This window comes from Vipera berus (genome assembly GCF_964194415.1).
Source record: "Vipera berus genome assembly, chromosome: 1".
Taxonomy (NCBI): domain Eukaryota; kingdom Metazoa; phylum Chordata; class Lepidosauria; order Squamata; family Viperidae; genus Vipera; species Vipera berus.
In genome coordinates, this window is record NC_138202.1 from 153,076,691 (window position 1) to 153,095,197 (window position 18,507).

The following is an 18,507-nucleotide window of genomic DNA, read 5'->3' on the forward strand; positions in this document are numbered from 1 at the left end:
CAGAAGCCTTGCACCATCGCTGTTGGCTTGCTGCACTCCCCCAGCCCCACTCTTTCCCTTCCTTTGAAACAAACACCCCCGCCCCCCAATCCTCCCGTTCCTGCCTTCTGAATTAAAACGAGAGAAAGCCAAGTTTTTTCTTTTGTGGTCTTTACATATTTAAACTGCAGCTACAAGGAAGTGGGGAAGAAAACCGTAATGAGACACTCTTCTGTTTTAACTTTTTTCCTTGTTGCTTTTTGGAGTTTTCATCCTGCTTTCGTGAGACGGCAACATTTGGGAGGGGGTGTAGCTTCCCCCTTCCCCCTCAAGCCATCAGCTGAGCAAGATGCCCTCCTGCCCACTGCCCCACCCACCAGAGACCCCTGGATCTCCCCCAACCTTGCCCGGCCCCCACAGGCATCCCTCCCCAGGAGCAACACCAATCCACCTTGTTGCTGCTGAGTTGGCACCCCTGACTCGAGGGGGGGGACGTCCACCCAGTGGGCCACGCCCACCTAGCACCCGGTGATACATAAGTGGGTTTTGGGTTGCAGTTTGGGCACTCGGTCTCTAAAAGGTTCGCCATCACTGACCTATACTGTAACTCAGATAAATTACTTGCATGCTTATAGCAGTAAATTATTGGTGATGCTTGAGGGAATTTTGCAAAACAATTTTAGAACTGTAGACTTTGACTTTTTCCTTCTAAGAATAAATGTGTCATCTGTGCCTGTCAATAATCTTACCATAGTATAAATATTTGGATTAGGTCTTGGCATTGGTGTTTGTCAGAAAACTCATGGACTTCTTTTTCACCAAACGTGAGTTAAGCTGGCTGGATGATTTGATGCCTGAGAGCAAGAAAAAAAAACTTGAAGATGCTGAAAAAGAGGTATGCTTACAATATCTTTTCTGTCTTTGTCTCTTTGTTCCTTCTACAATATTATTGGCTAAGCTTATTAAAATTATATTTTGAAGCAGCAAATTAACACACAATGGTGCAGATAAAGGTGGCCAATTCACTAAGAGGGGATTTGTTTGTCATTTTTTACATGAGTACCATATTTTTTGGCGTATAAGACGACTTTTTAACCCATGAAAATCTTCTCAAAAGTTGGGGGTCGTCTTATACGCCGGAAAATACTATTCACCTCTCTGGTCTTTTCTCTTTTCTGCTGGACGGCGGGATCGCTGGGTGAATGGAGGTAGGCGATGGCAACCCGTGGTTAAGCGGCCGACGGCGAACGGGTGATGGAGGGCAAACTCTCGTCAGCTCCTGGGGCGGCTACTGCAGACGCTGCCATTGCTCTCTCTAGGACTGGCCATGCTGGCGCTTCCAATGCTCACTGTCAGGTCCCCAATGAGAGGAGGGGCAGGCGGTCCCCAGAGGCGCACCGCTCGACAATAGGAAGGGAGCACCTTTGCTCCTGCTGAGGCACCGCCTGACCTGCGCCGACCAGAAGAATTGCTTGCCCGGTCACGGAGTGCGGAACTGAGAGCAGCAGCGCACCAAGCGAGAGAGCTCAGAGGAAAGAAGGCGAGGCCCACCTTTGGCAGGGAAGGAGCAAAGCTGGGCCAATCACAGAGCAGGCGGAGCAGAGAAATGTTACGGGGGAAAAGGCGGGGTTTAAAAGGCGAGGCGGGCAGGACGTGGGCGTGGAGACGTTCCGTTAGAAGTAATGGAGGAGGTTCCAGGCGCTTTCTGGATCGGAATGTGCAAACTGAGGGTGCCGCTACAGTCCTCGTGTTTCCCACGAGGCATTCCCCGTAGCCCCAGATTCTTTAGCTCCCCACTTTCCTTAATTTGGGCGAATTTTGTGCTTCGTGGAGAAACATTAATACGCAAATGCTGTTTGTTTAACCGCACAAAACTCAGGGGAAACCTTGGTATTTGGGAACAGAAAGGCTTAAGACTTTTCATTTCTGTTTTATGCACGGGCTGGGAGGGTCACGAAGTTTACCTCTTTTATTTTAGCAACATCGTGGCACTTATAAAAAAAGGGTACTAATGCTAAACGAGTTGTTAATATGCAGATTGTGTTCCAGGAAGTGAAATATTGAGTTATTAGCCTAAACCCTATAATTTAACAGGAAAAGTAGGGGGTCATCTTATATGCCCAGTCGTCTTATACGCCGGAAAATACGGTATGACTGATAAAGCCTCTTGGTACACTTTTCATGCAAATAGGAAGTATATTTCCACATGGAGTAGCCAAAGTTCTGGTTTAAATATGAAGTACTGAATGAAATAATTACAGATACAATCCACCCAACGTTAAGTTATTTCTAGGAATCATTAAGATGTCAGTGTCTATGCTCAGTAATTCTCTGAAATAGTGCAGGTTTGCGTATAAGAAATAGGAAAGTCGGCATGAGTTTTTTGGCTGCAAACATCCCTATGACTCTTTGATTGTTCCAACTCTTTGCTGCCATCTAATGCTTATCCAGGTTTCTGCTGCTTAGAAAAGGAACACAAAGATTTATCAATAGGTATTTGCGTGCTCTTAGATTTCTTTTACCTAACTTTTCTTTAGAGAAATAATTGAATCATACACCCGTGTTCAGCTGAAGTGATATGTTCTGTCTCTTGCAATGAGAAGTGTCAAATGTAGACAAGATATTTCTTTGGCTTGAACAGAGATGCATTCTTTTTGGTCTGATTTGCTTTCTATGTTGCGCTTTCTTTTTAGAAATATGAATGGTGGCAGAAAGCAAAGCAATAAGTATTTTTTTCTTTTCAATTGCTATATTTTTTGAGCCCCTATTTTTACATGTTATGGCATTACTAAATATTTGAGGCTATTATTAAACCTGTTCAGCTGTCAAAATCCTGGGAAGCTGTGAAGCTTAGAAATGACAAAATTAACTAGAAGTAAAAATTTTGACATGGAGCCTCTGGAATTTAATTGCAAAGGCACCATTATGCTGGCTTTAAAAATAGAAATCTGTTCTCCATACAGATAGAAACGAAGTTGACAAGATGTTTTTAAAAGTCTGATTTGATTGGATCAAGATTTTCATTTTGTGGCTTGATCTTCAATCTAATATTAAATTTCCATTAATAGTAACCATTAAGCATCAAGGTGGGAAACAATATTTATTCTCAGTCACTTATTTTGTCATGGATTAATGTGATATTCCTAATTGAAATTAAATTTGATGCACACATACATCCAAAAAAGAGGAAATCCTGTTATCTCAACAGTTCCTCATCATAATGGGTTAGCGGTTAGTTTTATTTAATTCCCATTGACGTAAGTGGGACACTTACTAACTTGTATTGTTGATGTTGATGTAGTCATTTAAATGCAATTGTTCCATTTTTTGTTCCAAATTCTCCCTCTGCCCACACAATATGCAGGTCGTCATTACTTGGAAAGGGGTACTTAGAACATGGAGTAAAAATAGATTTGTTGTTACGAATCTGTATGGCCATTTTTATACCTTGACCATATTTAAATGCCGCTTTCTGGTGTTGCCTTTCCGCACAGTTCTATGTTTATAAATAAACTTGTTTTTTTTAAAGGCAAATGCAATTTTAGGTTGCATGTACAGAAGTAACATTTCTAAATCATGGGGAATAATAGTTGACAAACTGAGAGTATCACTGTAGTATTTCTTTTATCAATTATGACCCTTGAGCTAATAATACCTCTACTGGCTACTTGTCCAGCAGATTGAGAAAAAAAAGGCTAAAAATCATCAAAAAATCTGTTCTTTGAATGGAAACATCTAGCAAAGGTACTAAATTTTATTTGAGTGCAGTTGCTATTGCCCTCTCTTCACTTAAGAGTATAAGACTAATGCCAGATGACTGAGTTTCAAGGTTGAATTGTAGAGTCATTGGTGCTCTCCGAGCTTGGTTGTTTTCTTGCTTGCAGACTGATGATGTTACTTAATTTGGTAATGAAATGTCTGCAAGAAAACAACCAAGGACTCCATAATTGGTTTAAGCTTTCCGCCAGCGGGCAAAACCAGGGCAAGGGAATCAGTATTGTTTGGCTGAGCTGAACTGCTTGACAGAGGTGAAGAAGAATATCATGAAATGAAAGAAGATACAGAATGTTCCCAAAATGAAATTGTGCTATTCTATTGAAATGAATAGAAATTACACACAAAGCAAGAGAGAAGTACTGCAAATATCTACAGTATCTTCTATCTATATCTATCTCTCTATATCATCTGTCTGTCTATATCATCTGTCTGTCTATCTATCTATATCATCATCACCATCATCATCTCTCATCTCTCTCTCTCATTTCATATTTTTTTATTTTCCTTCCTCACTTACTAATCCTGATTTGTACATCAAAATTGGCAGGGGAGAGCAAATGCCTAACTTCTGGCACCTATGATTTCTAAGAGGATTTATGAATGAGAAATATCACTGAAATGACATTTGATTTTCTCAGAACATTTAAAAAAAAGCATTTGGATGGAAAAGAAGTGAAGAAATTATGCTCTTTTTAAGGGAAAGGGATTTGATTTGAAAATTGCAATATGGTAGCAATAATTTGTTGGTCAACCTCTCCATTTTTTTTGTCTTAGGAGGAACAAAGTATGTTAGCAATGGAAGAGGAAGGAACAGTCCAGTTGCCACTTGAAGGACACTGCAGGTAAACTACTCAGAACTAATTGTGTTCCCTGTCAGTGAGGAACTGAATCTTGGCTTCTCTTGTTGCTTGAGAACCAAAAGAGATGCAATGCAGTTGTTTCATAATTGGATTGAGAGTGAATGTTATTTAACTGTTTTCCCCATCCCATTTTTCCAGTTAAACCACTGTTAAAGCTATAAAAAGATATTTTCCATCTTTATCTAGATTCTAGCAGGATCCAACCCAAATTCTGTGATTTCTATTGAAAAAACCCCACAGCCTTCATTCCCTGCTAGAAGAAAAACCTTTGCATCTCCTTTGATTATGACGATGATAACACCAGTGCAAAATTAAAAAGTAGACATTGATTATATGTCTCCCATCTCATTTCTGGTTTGCTTCTTATTTGGAGCTCAACCTTTAAAAGGGCCTGCCTGCCTATTGGTCTATATATGGTAAGGCTGGATCATTTCTAGCCCAATGAGGAAGCTGCCTTAATTCCAGAGGTGGCCTCTTTCTACTTCCTTATTGCTCATAGTGGCTCTGCGTGACTCTCAGCCAGAAGCCTCTGAGATGCCAGGGATCTAGCTGGGGCTTTTGCCATGTGAAAAGTAGATCCTTTGTCACTGAGGGGTAGCTCTTCCTAATGGTGCACAGCCAGGGCTTTTTTTCTCATAGAACGCTCAGAACGGAGTTCCGGCACCTTTTTTGGATGGAACCTTGTAGGGTAGGCAAGGCAGGTTGTATGACATGTGTGAGTTCCGGCACCTTTTTGTTTTACAAAAAAAGCACTGGGGACAGCCATTCAAATCTGAGGTGGGAAAGGAAATTCAGAGGTGTATGCACACATTGCTGTTGGTGACTCCTGAAAGAAGCCACCTTTTCCTGAGCCCTCATGTTAACCAGGAAAATGGCGCGGGTCCAGGAAAATAGGTGCTTGAATAAAGGTGGCACCAATAGGGCGAGAAATGATCATTGAATGCTGCTGCCACTTTCTTAACTCAGTTGGGAAATCCATTACATCTTCAGTTTGCAACTGAATCACTCCAAACTGATTGGAAGGCAGATAATTCAATTCAGCTGATTGAAAGTTTCAACTTGAGAGGGGTGCTTTGGCTGAACCTCCTTCGAAATAAATTGCCCACTTAAAGTTTCACACAGTTCTAGCAGGTAATGTAAATGAATACCTTAAACAGATCGACCCACTTCTTCTCGTTTGAAGCACTTCTAAACGATAACATTCAGCAGTTTGATTGTAACTCTGAGCGTGCCGATTTTGTTCCAGAGATGACCCATCTGTAATAAATATTTCTGATGAGATGGCAAAAACAGCTGTATGGAAGACACTGTTGATATCATCAGAAAATGCCAAGGACAAGGAGTCCAGCTTTCCTGCTAAAAGGTTTTAAAATATTTTTTTATTTTATACATTTTTTTTAAAGTGGGGTTGGTTGACTGAATCAGCATATTGAGCTCTAACAGATTATTTCATAATTTATGCTAGCGGAGGGTTAAGTATTTGCTTTGCTCAGCACAGTAAAAACACTATACATTTATTACTTAGATTTACATAATGTGATTGAGAATGCATTCAACTGATTTTGTGGGGGAAACCCCAAAGTATGAATAAAATAAAGTCATCTGAAGAAAGATCTATAAAAGTGCAGCCTAGATATGTACACGCACTAAGCCATTGCACCAACATTCAGCTTCTATAATAGCGGTGGTCACTTTGTGGCCTTTCAGACATTGCTGACCAACATCTTCAAGCAACCTTAGTCAAGATGCCCTGCAGGATCAAGGGATCCTGCAAATTCTAGTTTGGCAACATCTTGATATTAATAGTTGCCCACAGTTAATTTCAGTAAAATTTTTACAGACCTTGGTATGTATAACTTGGGATTTGTTCCTTTCTTCCCCAAAACTGTGAGAATTCCAAGAGAATTTCTAGAATATAGAAATGGAGCCTATAACAAAATATTGTAATGCATCTTTGCCCCCTTGAAAAAGTGCCTCTCTTCAGGGATCATATTGGCTAACCTTGCTTTCCTCCAGAATACCATAAGCTAGAAGAAGCTCAGGCAAATATTTCCACCCCATTTCCCCTCTCTGTTGAGGCCCAATGGATATTTGCATTGGAGCTCACTGGATTGACACAGGGATCTTTTCAGAAGCAATCATATTGAAGATCACATGTAAGCTCCCTGGCATAGAAATCTGTGGTGTGCCACCCACATAGATCCTGCTAGTCTGATTTACGTGCTAGCGTAAATCATCAAGGTAACTAGAATCACCTTGGGGATCAGTACAATCCCTTGGCACAGACAGAGTCCTCCATATGGAAGTTATCATACTAGAGGTGGGATACAAGCAATCTCTCTCATTGGTAGACCTCTTTCTTTTTAAAACTACACAAACAGAAGGCTTAGCACACTTCTCAGATGCATTCTCCATTCTGTCCCTTCTTCTTTCCTGATGTTCTTGTCTCACAAAAAGAGCTTGTTTCTTTCAATATAATTATAGTACAGCGGCAGGCCTTTGACAGCCTTTGCAAACTCTTAAAACTAGCATCAGAGACGTGTGCTAATAATGCCATGGAACCTCTTGCCTTATTCCTTATCATGGGTCTGCTTAGTCTCTCCTGTCATCACCTCTTTTAAATCACTTGGGTGCTACAGAGATTCCAGCGGATATAAGCTGATTCTCACATCAACCAGAATTGATCTATTTTCTGGTGTAACCTGATAGGGAAGGGTTTGACAGATGACATTTTTTTAAAAACAAAAACAAAATCATCAAATAGTTTCCGCCTTCAGGTTTAATAATCCAATGGCTGCAACACAGAGGAAAGCAGGAGGGAGGGGAGTGAAGGGAGACAAATAATGGCACATTTTTTTTAAAAAAAAAATTACACTGTGTTCCAGAGTGTAGAAATGACAGGTAGAAAAGAGCTAAAAAAGGCAGACTTTCCTGTCTGAATAAAATATTGTAAATGAAAATGTAATATGCATAACCTAGCAGTTCGAAAGCACGTAAAAATGCAAGTAGAAAAATAGGGACCACTACAGTGGGAAGGTAACAGTGTTCCGTGAGCCTTTGGCGTCTAGTCATGCCGGCCACATGACCACGGAGACGTCCTTGGACAAGCGCTGGCTCTTCGGCTTTGAAACGGAGATGAGCACCGGCCCCTAGAGTCGGAAACGACTAGCACGCATGTGCGGGGGAACCTCTACCTTTACCTTTTTAACGATTGAAAAGGGTCCTTCCCATGAGAAGATGACTTCAAGTAGCTTACTTCTGAGAGATCAGAGTATGGAGGGTGTGGGCTAAGTAGCCCCTCTCTCACCTTTTCCATCTTCCGAGGCTGCTGGGCCTCTGGAGAAAAAAAAAAGGCAGGTTTATTTGTGTGATAATCTCTGTGTTGAGTGGAGTGCAATCTTGTTTAATTACTGTTCCCTCAGTTACTATTCATTCTGAATTAACGTGATTTTCTACTTGATTGTTCCATTATCACATTCCTACCATAAGCTCCCCTTCCTAATCTCTAGAAGCTGATTTCCCAAAGGTAAGATCCTTTCCCCAAATCTTTGTCTTGATTGTTACTGTCTGGTATCTTTTGAAATTTTTACAAACATACTATGTGTAAATTTTGGGGGGACAAAATACATTTCAAAATGATACGAAAAGCACATTTGGAAAACTATGTAGATGCGCCCAGCTTCATTCTAATATAACAGTAACACATGCAACTTGGAGGAGCATACTGCTTTTAGCCACATTCCTTAGCTTTAATAAAGTAGCAGGGATGAAAGATGTCAGCTTGGGTCTTGCTATTTTGTCACCCCAAAATGGCATGCTGCTTTTGCTGTGGTCTCCCTCCCTCTCAGCAGCCTAAACAAGACAATCTGTCCACGGTTAAGGTTAATTCATTCATTCCATAGGGTGAGATGCTGCAACAGCATAATTGCAGACCAGAGTCAGCCTCCTCCTGCAGTCAGCATGGTCGCTGCTGGTTTTTGTTTTAAATAAAGGGAAGAATGTATTTGGGCAGTCAGGTTTCTTTTTTCCAAAATTAAGGATGGGAAGAGAAGCAGGTAGCTCTGGGAGCCATACTGCTTTCATTCCCTCCCTTCACCACCACCATTTAATAATAATAATAATAATAATAATAATAATAATAATAATAATAATAATAATAATAATAATGATGATGATGATGATGATGATGATGATGATGATGATGATGATGATAGAAGGGACCTTGGAGGTCATCTAGTCCAACCCCCTGCTCAGGCAGGAAACTCTATACCATTTCTGACCAATGGCAGTCCAGTCTCTTCTTTAAAACTTCCAGTGTTGGAGCATTCACCGCTTCTGGAGGCAGGTGGTTCCACTGGTTAATTGTTCTCACTGTCAGGAAGTTTCTCCTTAGTTCTAGGTTGCTTCTCTATATAAAGTAATCCCCAAACAATATTCATCTCCCATCCAATGCTTTAATGTCAAGATGGCCTGCTGCAACTCTCTGGAAAATAGACTGAAAAATAGTCCCCAATCCTCAACAGATGTCCATCCTGACTCTGGGTGAGTGGCTGTGGTCCAAGACCACCTTGGATGAAAGATAGAATCACACTAACTAATTTTTGTGTCATTTTGATCCTCGATGGAGACTGTCATCACCCTGCTTTGCCAAGGTGGGAGGAAAGATTCAAACTGCTCTACCATCCTGCCATTTCCCTGGCTTCTGAATATATGAGTTAGGGTAACATTTTAAAGATCCCTTGGGTAGCTTGGCACCTAATTAAGCAACCATGAGCTCTCAAATGTCTCCCTATTCTAAGTGGGTGCAAACTGGTTTTTAATAGCTTAGGACCGTGGTGGTGAACCTATGGCACACGTGCCACAGGTGGCACGCAGAGCCCTCTCTGTGGGCACGCGCGCCATTGCTCAAGTTCTAGGCCTTCAGCTAGGTTTTATAAAACCTTTTCGCTTTAGGCCTCCACCGCCATGTGCAAAAAAGAGAGGTTCAATCAATCAATCAATTTCAACTTCTTGCGGGGAAAAAAAGATCTCACAAAGTTGGAATTGATTGATTGATTGATTAGTCCCACCCAGTCTGCCGCTACCACCAAAGCCACGCCCACCCAATGGGCCACACCCACCCAATGGGCCATGCCCACCCAGCGCCCAACGATACATAAGTGGGTTTTGGGCTGCAGTTTAGGCACTCGGTCTCTAAAAGGTTTGCCATCACTGGCTTAGGAGAAATTTCCTGACAGTTAGAACAATTAATCAGTGTAACAACTTGCCTCCAGAAATTGTGGGTGCTCCAACACTGAAGAGATTGGACAGTAATTTATCTCAAATGGTATAGAGTTTTCTGCTTCAACAGGAGGTTGGACTAGGAGACCTCCAAGGTCCCTTCCAACTCTGTTATTCTGTAAGCTTCAGCAATAAGAGAAGAGCCTGTGCTGACAGGAAATGGTGAAGTTGGATTGTACACCAAGAATAACAGAAAAATAACAGAACAGCAAATCTTTCCAAAGGAGTTCTTTCTGCAGTAGAGTGCTGTGAATAGCCCATCTTCTCTTGTTAGATTCTGGAAGGGCCTGGTTGTTAGACTGTATGTTGGATTACAAGACATTATCTACGGCAACACCTGCGACCGGCGTCAACGTCCCTCCGTCCAGTGCGCTCCCACAGAGAGGGCCTCCTCAGGGTGCCGCCGATCAAAGAATGCCGATTGGCGACCCCCAGGGGGAGAGCGTTCTCTGTGGGCGCGCCAGACCTTTGGAACAGCTTACCGGTTGAGCTCCGGACGGCCCCCGACCTTCGCTCCTTCCGGCGCGATCTTAAAACATTTTTTTCGAACAAGCTGGCCTGGTCTGACGGGGTGGGGTTGGGTTTTTTTAAAATTAGTTTTTAACTTAATATGTATTGATTTTATGGGCATGATGTTTAATTGGTTTTTAATGGTTTTTTAATTTTTGTATCTGATTTTTATTGTGTATTGCCCTGTTCACCGCCCTGAGTCCTTCGGGAGAAGGGCGGTATAGAAATCAAATTATTAAATTAAATTAAATTAAATTAATTCCTAGATAAGGTGAAACTGGGCCTTGGATGTGCCACTAATATACTGACCAAAATCTGCCTAATTCTATATTACTGCCCTTACTGTTAGTAGGGAACAATATTTGTGGCACAAGTACAGCAAAGACTGGTAGCGATCCATACAGTCTCATCTTATGAAAACGCATTATGTGAAAGCTTCAGATGATCAAAATCATGATAGGCAGTAGAAGTCAATATTTAGGGGCTCTTCTAAATGCTAACCGTGCACGATGTAATGCCAAATGGTAAAGACCATTAATGAATGTAATGAAATAAAAAAGTGATATGAAGTAAAAAAATGAAAAATAGGAATAAAATGGAGCTGATTGAATAAAGGCGGTCTGATCTAGGAGAATGGAGTTGGTGAATATAGGCACAAAAATGAAGCTGTAGTTTAATAAAGAATGAAAGGGATAAACTGTATATCAGTAAGCGTGGATTGGTATGATCTAGGTTATTATGAAGTTGTATAAATGTTTAGGATTGTGGTAGCTGCATATTACGTGCCAGGGAATGATGGTAATGGACTGACCTGAGTTCTCATTTGGTGAAAATTATGCAATGGATGTTATGGAGGAGGAGAAGAGGTATTCTTTTTAAAAATATATTTTATTGATTTTTTTTAACATAGTCATCTTAATATTTGGTAAACAGTGTGTTGTATGGGTTTATATCTAACCCCAACCCTAACAATTTCTATAATTCCATAATCCACATAGTAGCTTTCTTTGATTTTCTCTTTTTCCAATAATATTCTCTTTTACCAACCTTGAATTAGTACATTTCTTAGTATTTTGATAGATAACAATTGAATATACATTTTTTCTAGTATTTAACAACCATGTCAATATAAAGCTTCTTTTCTAATTGATCATCTTAATTACTTCTTCATAGATCCTATTTTCAAAGTGCTTATTTAGATTTGTTTTCCCCACAATGTTCAAAACATTCTTACCAGTTAAGATTTTCTCAGAGTTAATTACACTTAAGTATTTAAGTCTTTTTCCTCATACAAGCCATCCCAACAATTTTACATTTCTCATATGTTAAAAAAAAGAGAGAAGAAAAAAAGGAATTACTATACTACTTGAGAAACATGTCCCTCTTAAGCTAAGATACATTTATATCCAAAAATTTTCTATTCTTTTTAACCATATTCAAACAAATGTTTAATCTTTAAGTATTCCATCTAATAAATCCAATCATCTAATCTTTGAAATCTATTCAGAACATTTTTATCAATTGAGATTTTCTCAAGATCAATTACACTTGTGTATCTAAAACTTTTCCCTCATATAAACCATCCCTATATTTTTATATTTCTCATATCATAAAAAATACTATGTTACTTGAGGAGCCCATCTCTCTTAAACTAAAATACATTTATATCCAGAATTTTCCTATTTTCTAACCATATTCAAACAAGTATTTAATTTTTAGATATTCCATCTGATAAATCCCATCATCTAATTTCTTAATTCTAACTTTAGCCTTTTTTTTGGGGGGGGGGGCAAACTTCTTTCCTAATCTGTATGCTCCACTGGACCAAAAAGTCTTCCCATAGTCTTGTAGATGTTGTTATAAGTGCAAGAGACAAATCCAGTAAGATGTTTTTGTGGGAGGGTATTCGTATTCATTGAAAATCTTTTTCTTTCTTTCTTAATTTCTCTTATCATTTTTTGTCTCTCAAGTTCTCATAGTTCTCTTGACAGCTCTATAATCCATTTTGTCAAATCTTTTTTCTTGTCCTCAGACTTATTTTGCAATCTTAAAGTGTAGGTTATCTTTTCCATGTCTGATATGTCCTGCAAGTTTTTCTCCACCTGGGTTAAATCATAATTCCTTCCATTGTTGGGTTCCATCTTTAAATCTCTTTCCTCTGGTTTCCTCTGGTTGTCTGCTTTATCTGATCACTCTCTATTTTTATTTTCTGAGAGTATTTTTGTTGTAAGGTTAAATCGAAGTTGTGTTTATTTATATTTCCAAAGTTGTTTTTAATTTCCTTGTGGTTTGAAATCATAGTCGTTTGAATTAGTTGCAACATAGCATACATTTCCTCCTGAAAAGTATTTGTTTTTTCTTGATATGTTCTTTCTGCAGATCTCTGATGTTCAATGATAGCCAAAAATCAAAGTTTTCCTTTCTCTGCAAACAGCTTTAGAGTCACAGTTCAATAAGTATTTATAATCCAGGAAGGTCAATTTTTTCCCCTAAGGTTTATAGTTCTCGCCTTTTGGTAGCCCAAAATGTTTTCTTTTCTTTGTTACAGCTGTTCTCTGTTTAGTTAAGACATTGAAGGTCTGTTTAGTTAAGACATTGAAGGTCACAAAAACATCTTTTTCTGGGCTTTCTGCCAATTCCTGTATTAGAGCAACTACAGTTGTATATCTTCATCAACATGTCAGCACCAGTTCAGTTTTCAGTTTTCAAAACAAGCAATTACTTTCTCCTGTTTTCATTAGTAATCTTTTGAAAAGAAAATCTTAATAAATTCCACCAATTTCCAACTTATCCAGATTTAAATCTTATTTTCATTTCAATATATTTCTGTCCCCCATAAAAGTTTAATTCACCGCTTTCTTCTGTGGGAGGGTGGGGCAAGGGTCCCTCCTTCTCACTTTTGGAGGATTTTTGCTTCTTGGGTTTTTCCCCCCAGGAAATCAATTATCAAGTAGAAGAGAGAGAATCGATATTCTTACCCAGTTCCAAACACGTTGTTTATGATCAAGCTTAAATTAGTGCTGTTTGGCTTCGGCTGCTTGTAGCTTGGGCTAGACTCTGGAGTGAAGCTAGTCTTTCTTCTGCTGGTTTCTGGAGGGCTTTTCCTGAATGACCGGATCGACCACTATCTCTCCACGGTCAGCGGGGTTCCCCTTCTTCTTTGTCACCTCTATGGGGCAACTTTAGGCCCATTTAGGGTCCCCTAACAGGAAAAAATTGGCCGTAGGGTGCAGAGCCCTGCAATCCCTTTGCTGATGCGCTACTGTGCAAAACCAGAAGCTGGGGAGAAGAAGTATTCTGTTAAGTGACATAAATGGATGGTTGGAGCCAAGGGAAGGTAATGTAGAAAAAATTATTGCACCATTTGAATATGAATAGAATAAGAATGATGACTGTTTTGCAAGTATCTGCATAGAAAAAATACATATAAACAGAAAAAAATTGTTTATAATGAAATTTTGAGATAATTAGTGAAGCATAAAATGATGATGAAATATTTTAAACATGGGATATATTAGGTAGATCACTATCACAACAAAATGAATGGAATGTGGATGTAAGGAAAAGGATATCAAAGATACTTAGTACAAAGTGAACAGAATTATATTACAGAGTGTTACTGAAGTGTATGGAATGGATAGCATAAAATAGTTGAAGGGGGAATGAAGTGAAAGTTGCTATGGATGAGAAAAAGTGAACATAAGGGAACGATTACCTCTAAAACTGATGAGTGAAATATATTAGACAATGTCTATTGAGAGAAAAACAGTAGCAAAGAAAGCAAGTGATGATAAAGAGGGGAAAAAACAAAGGAAGTCCAACTTTGATGGAAATAGAAAACCTTTCGGAAACTGCAATGAAAAGGACATCCAGCAGAATGAATGGAATTAAAAATGATAAAAAGATTTGTAGTTATACTGAAAGGAGACAATGCTGGAATAAATGTTTTAGAGATTTGTATGCAAATGATAATAATATGTGGAACAGTGCAATTGAAACAAATGCTAAAAGCATTAGAGTCCAAGAAAAAAATAAGGAAAAAGTAGCCTTGTATGTTGTGAGAATGTTGACAACTGATAAAGTTGCAGCCGTGGATGATCTAACTGAAGAAATGTTAAGATATAGTTATATAGTTTTGCAGATTGATTAACTACCGGAAAAATACTGTAATCATTCTTCAAAACGAAAGGAAAGTTTGTAAAAGGCCAAGACAACAACAAATGTATCTGGGAAGGTGTTGGAAAAATTCTGATTAAGAAGGTATGAGAGGAGATGGTGACCAAAAATTCATCTTTATGCCTGGAAGAGCTGTGCAGAATAAATGCTTTTCAGCAGAGCATCAATAAATGCATGAACATGAGAAAATGATATTATACATTTCTTGATTTATAGAAGCAAATGTCATGGAATTGTGCGGCAGCTGTCCACATGAAGTTGGAGACACTAACACAAACTTGTAGTCTTTTATATATATAAATATATAAAACTTACAGCAATATTTGTCATCATCCAGAAAGAAAGAACATAAGATAGTCAGGAAGACAAGAATATCATGAAGTAAATTAAACAGTATGCAGAACACAGGGAAGAAAAAAGGAGGGGAAAAAAGGGAAACTCCCCCTTTATACTTACAGCAACCAATCGGAATGTAGATTGCCTCGTGCATGAGTCAGCACTCTCTAGCTAATCAGCTGTGTGTTCTGGCCTATTGCACACTTTACTGTTCCAGCTACTACATTCAATATCCTAACAGTAGGCTTGAATTATACAATTTATTGTGCAACTATAGAATAAACTTTCAAGTAGAACTTCCTATTCTGTTGCGTTGTAAATATTGCACATCTATTTTTTCTCATTCCCCCCCCACAGTATGATTTTTTTCCTTGATGTTGCATTCAAGCAACATTACTAAAAGAAAGAATGCATTATTGCACATGTGCTTATTGATGGATTGACACTTTTGATCCAATCTTTCTGTCAATGGTCATGAGAATAAAAAAAACACCACCAACAATAATAATAAATATGGCAAATAAATTGGATGACGTTCTCTTGTTTCTGCAATTAAAATACCTTGTCAGTTGTTATTTGCAAGAGGCATTTTCATTGCTGTTTGCCCCATGCAATGTACTGTATCTTTTTTTTTTTGTCTTTGTGCATGCAGATTTGTATGTCAAGTTTTTTTAAAATATCTCTGTGGCCTCCTTCCTTATTTATCTGTGATGTTGACAGTTTTCTTTGTAATCGTAATCCACAAACAGCAGACCCATTTCTGTTCTCGTGTCCAAGACTGAACAGTGTAGCATGAGAGCACAGGCTGCGGCCGGCGTCAACTTCCCTCCGTCCAGTGCGCTCCCACAGAGAGGGCCTCCTCAGGGTGCCTCCGATCAGAGAATGTCGATTGGCGGCCCCCAGGGGGAGGGCCTTCTCTGTGGGCGCGCCAGACCTATGGAACCGCTTGCCGGTTGAGCTCCGGATGGCCCCCGACCTTCGCTCCTTCTGGCGCGGTCTAAAAACATATCTATTTGAGCAATCTGACCTGGTCTGATGGGTTAGGGTTGGGGTTTTAATACGTCTTAATTATTGTTTTAACCTTGGGCATTTATTTAATCGTTTTTAACTTTTGTATCCTGTTTTTGTATTTATTGCCCTGTACACCGCCCTGAGTCCTTCGGGAGAAGGGCGGTATAAAAATATAATAAATAAATAAATAAATAAATAAATAAATAAATAAATAAATAAATATGGGGGCAGGAGGAGGAGGGGGGGCAACAGAGAGCTGCTTCATTTACTCAGTCCCCAAAGCGATGCATTGTGGAAACACAAGTGCAAAACTTAATTCTTTCTCTCTCTTCTCCCCCAACTAGCACTGAAGGCCAACAAGAGAAGAAAGCTGACTCAGGGAAAGGTGTGGATCGTGAGACTTGTCTGTGACTTGCTCTTCAGTGTGTCTGTTTAAAAAAACAAGGCAAATGCAGGAGTGCTGCAATCATGAATGTTCCAGATTTGATTGCCCCCCCCTTGTGCATCTTGTGCATCATCTCACAGTAGCACTGGTAAAAAAATGTAAGTCGTGCAGTATGTGCTTCAGTTCATTGTCTGCTCTTCGGTTCTGGCTGAAGCAATGCAGAAAATGGGGGTAGCCAATGAAACCTTGCTGGGGTTCCCCAATTGAAAACCCTTTGGAAATGTGAACCAGTGTTTCCATTCCAACTACTCTCTGTAGAATTGGACCTATTTTCCTACTTTGCCTATGTGGCTTATTTTCATAGCTTTTCCATACTAGAAGAAAACAAAACAAAACAAAACAAAAAAACAACTGGAAATAGTCTTTATTCATCTGAGTAAAGGATTCAAATATTGAATCCATATTCCTACAATGGAAGAATTGTATAATTTGGGACCAATTGCTTCAGAAACCTAAAAATAACAAAGAAAAAAAAATCATTTTTAGAGCTATTTTTCAATAAGGATTGCTTTGACCCTCCTCCAAACTCAACGTTCTAATGAGTTACCCCCCCCCCAAGTTTAAAATCATGGCTTGTATGTGTGCGTGTACGATTGTATGTATGTGTGTGATTTACAGGATGAGACCTATATTTGTGCAATTTCCTTGATTTAATACTGGATATTTAATATTTAAATTTATATATAACTGGAAAAATAAAACAATATAATATATAAAGATATATAGAATATAGTTAACATTCTCTCATCTTGTTTGGAAAAAAAAGCCACATCCATCGATGTGCAATATCCGTACAATATTTGTTGTGAATGCAAGCTGTTACTATTGTATCTTATACTGTACTGTACTAAATGTTGCAGTGGTAGGTCCAACAGCTGCATTGTGGAGATAAATAATACTTTTTTTCCTAACTTTCTGGATTATAATCCTTGACAGAAATGATCAGTAAAAATGACCCAGAATAATCAACAGGGCAATTGCTTCTCACTTTTCCTCAAGTGCATGCTTCCAGGCACAATCCATCTATAGTTAAAATTTTAAACCTATTGATTTCAGGTTAATGGTTGAAGCATGCACCTCTTTTTTTTCCTTTTTTGATACCAGTGGGACCAAGGTGTGATTTGACTGTAATTTCATTTACTTCCTATTGTTAATTAAGTTCGAAGTCAGAATCCCACTGAAATAAAAGTGTTGACATTTAGGGACAAGGCTGTTACTGATCAGATCACTGTTCTGCACTAACGTATGTTTAGTCTTTCTTAATAGTTTCATGCATTTTGGAATCCACACTCTTTCTGTAGAAGCCATATAATGTTATTATTGTCTTGGATTTTATGAATAGCCAAATTACATATTTTCATCCCAGAAAACAACTTCAAAGAGGGTCCATCCCTCAAGCAGGTTGCTGCAAAGCCATGCTTTATATGGCGTCCTAGTTTTAATAGGCTGCCTGAGCACAACTTCCTTAGGGCAATCTCACCATAACGATTCTCCCCATAGACAAACCCATTGGTTGCTCATGTTTGGCATCTGCATAAGCAACCTGTGGTTGCATATTCATGAAGAAGGATTCAGTTCCATTGTGTGAAGGCAGCTGGAGGAAAAAAAAATGCTCCAAGCACCTGTGAGAATGAATGCATTGTGAGTAAAATAAAAGGGCAATATCAAACATTTTAAATTTATTTTTATATGTTTTTAGCTTTTGTGGTGGTGGGGGGACATTAACAAACAATTAACCGGATCTTACAAGCTCACCAGTGGTTTCAAGAATCAGGAAAATATACTTATGGCATTTCAACATTCAGGCTTTTTCAAGTTCCAAGTTGCCCCTAATATGGGAAGAATCCTCAGCCGAGTTTTGCTGCCAGGCATGATAACAGCCGCAAGCAGCAGGGCTTGCATAGCTAGAAGAGAATAAAGGGGCAGAATCAGTGATAAGAATCATCCCTGATTCTGATTTGCTAGTCAGGGACCTGGAAAGGTTGCAGTTGTCGAACTGACTTCTCCATTGAAATGTTTGAGTGGGTGCCATACACTGGAAGTTAAGTCTGTGCAAGAAACAAATGGGAATCTTTAGATGAAGCATTTGTGCCTGTTTCTCTCCAAAGGATCATGAATTTCAAAGTAAATACA

The 18,507-nt window shown here is 39.1% G+C and overlaps 1 protein-coding gene across 2 annotated transcripts in view; it reads left to right on the plus strand.

Annotated features, from left to right (window-relative positions):
- SLC4A10 (solute carrier family 4 member 10) overlaps positions 1-16,340 on the plus strand; it is a gene marked incomplete at its 3' end in the record, with an annotated part of 132,169 nt that extends 115,829 nt beyond the window's left edge. For both annotated transcript variants that reach the window (XM_081315154.1, XM_081315155.1), the window contains 4 exons: positions 752-874; positions 4,531-4,598; positions 5,863-5,979; positions 16,274-16,340. In XM_081315154.1, the coding sequence (XP_081171280.1) occupies positions 752-874; positions 4,531-4,598; positions 5,863-5,979; positions 16,274-16,340 (375 nt within the window). The remainder of the gene's footprint in view (positions 1-751; positions 875-4,530; positions 4,599-5,862; positions 5,980-16,273) is intronic.
- Positions 16,341-18,507: the final 2,167 nt, after the last annotated feature.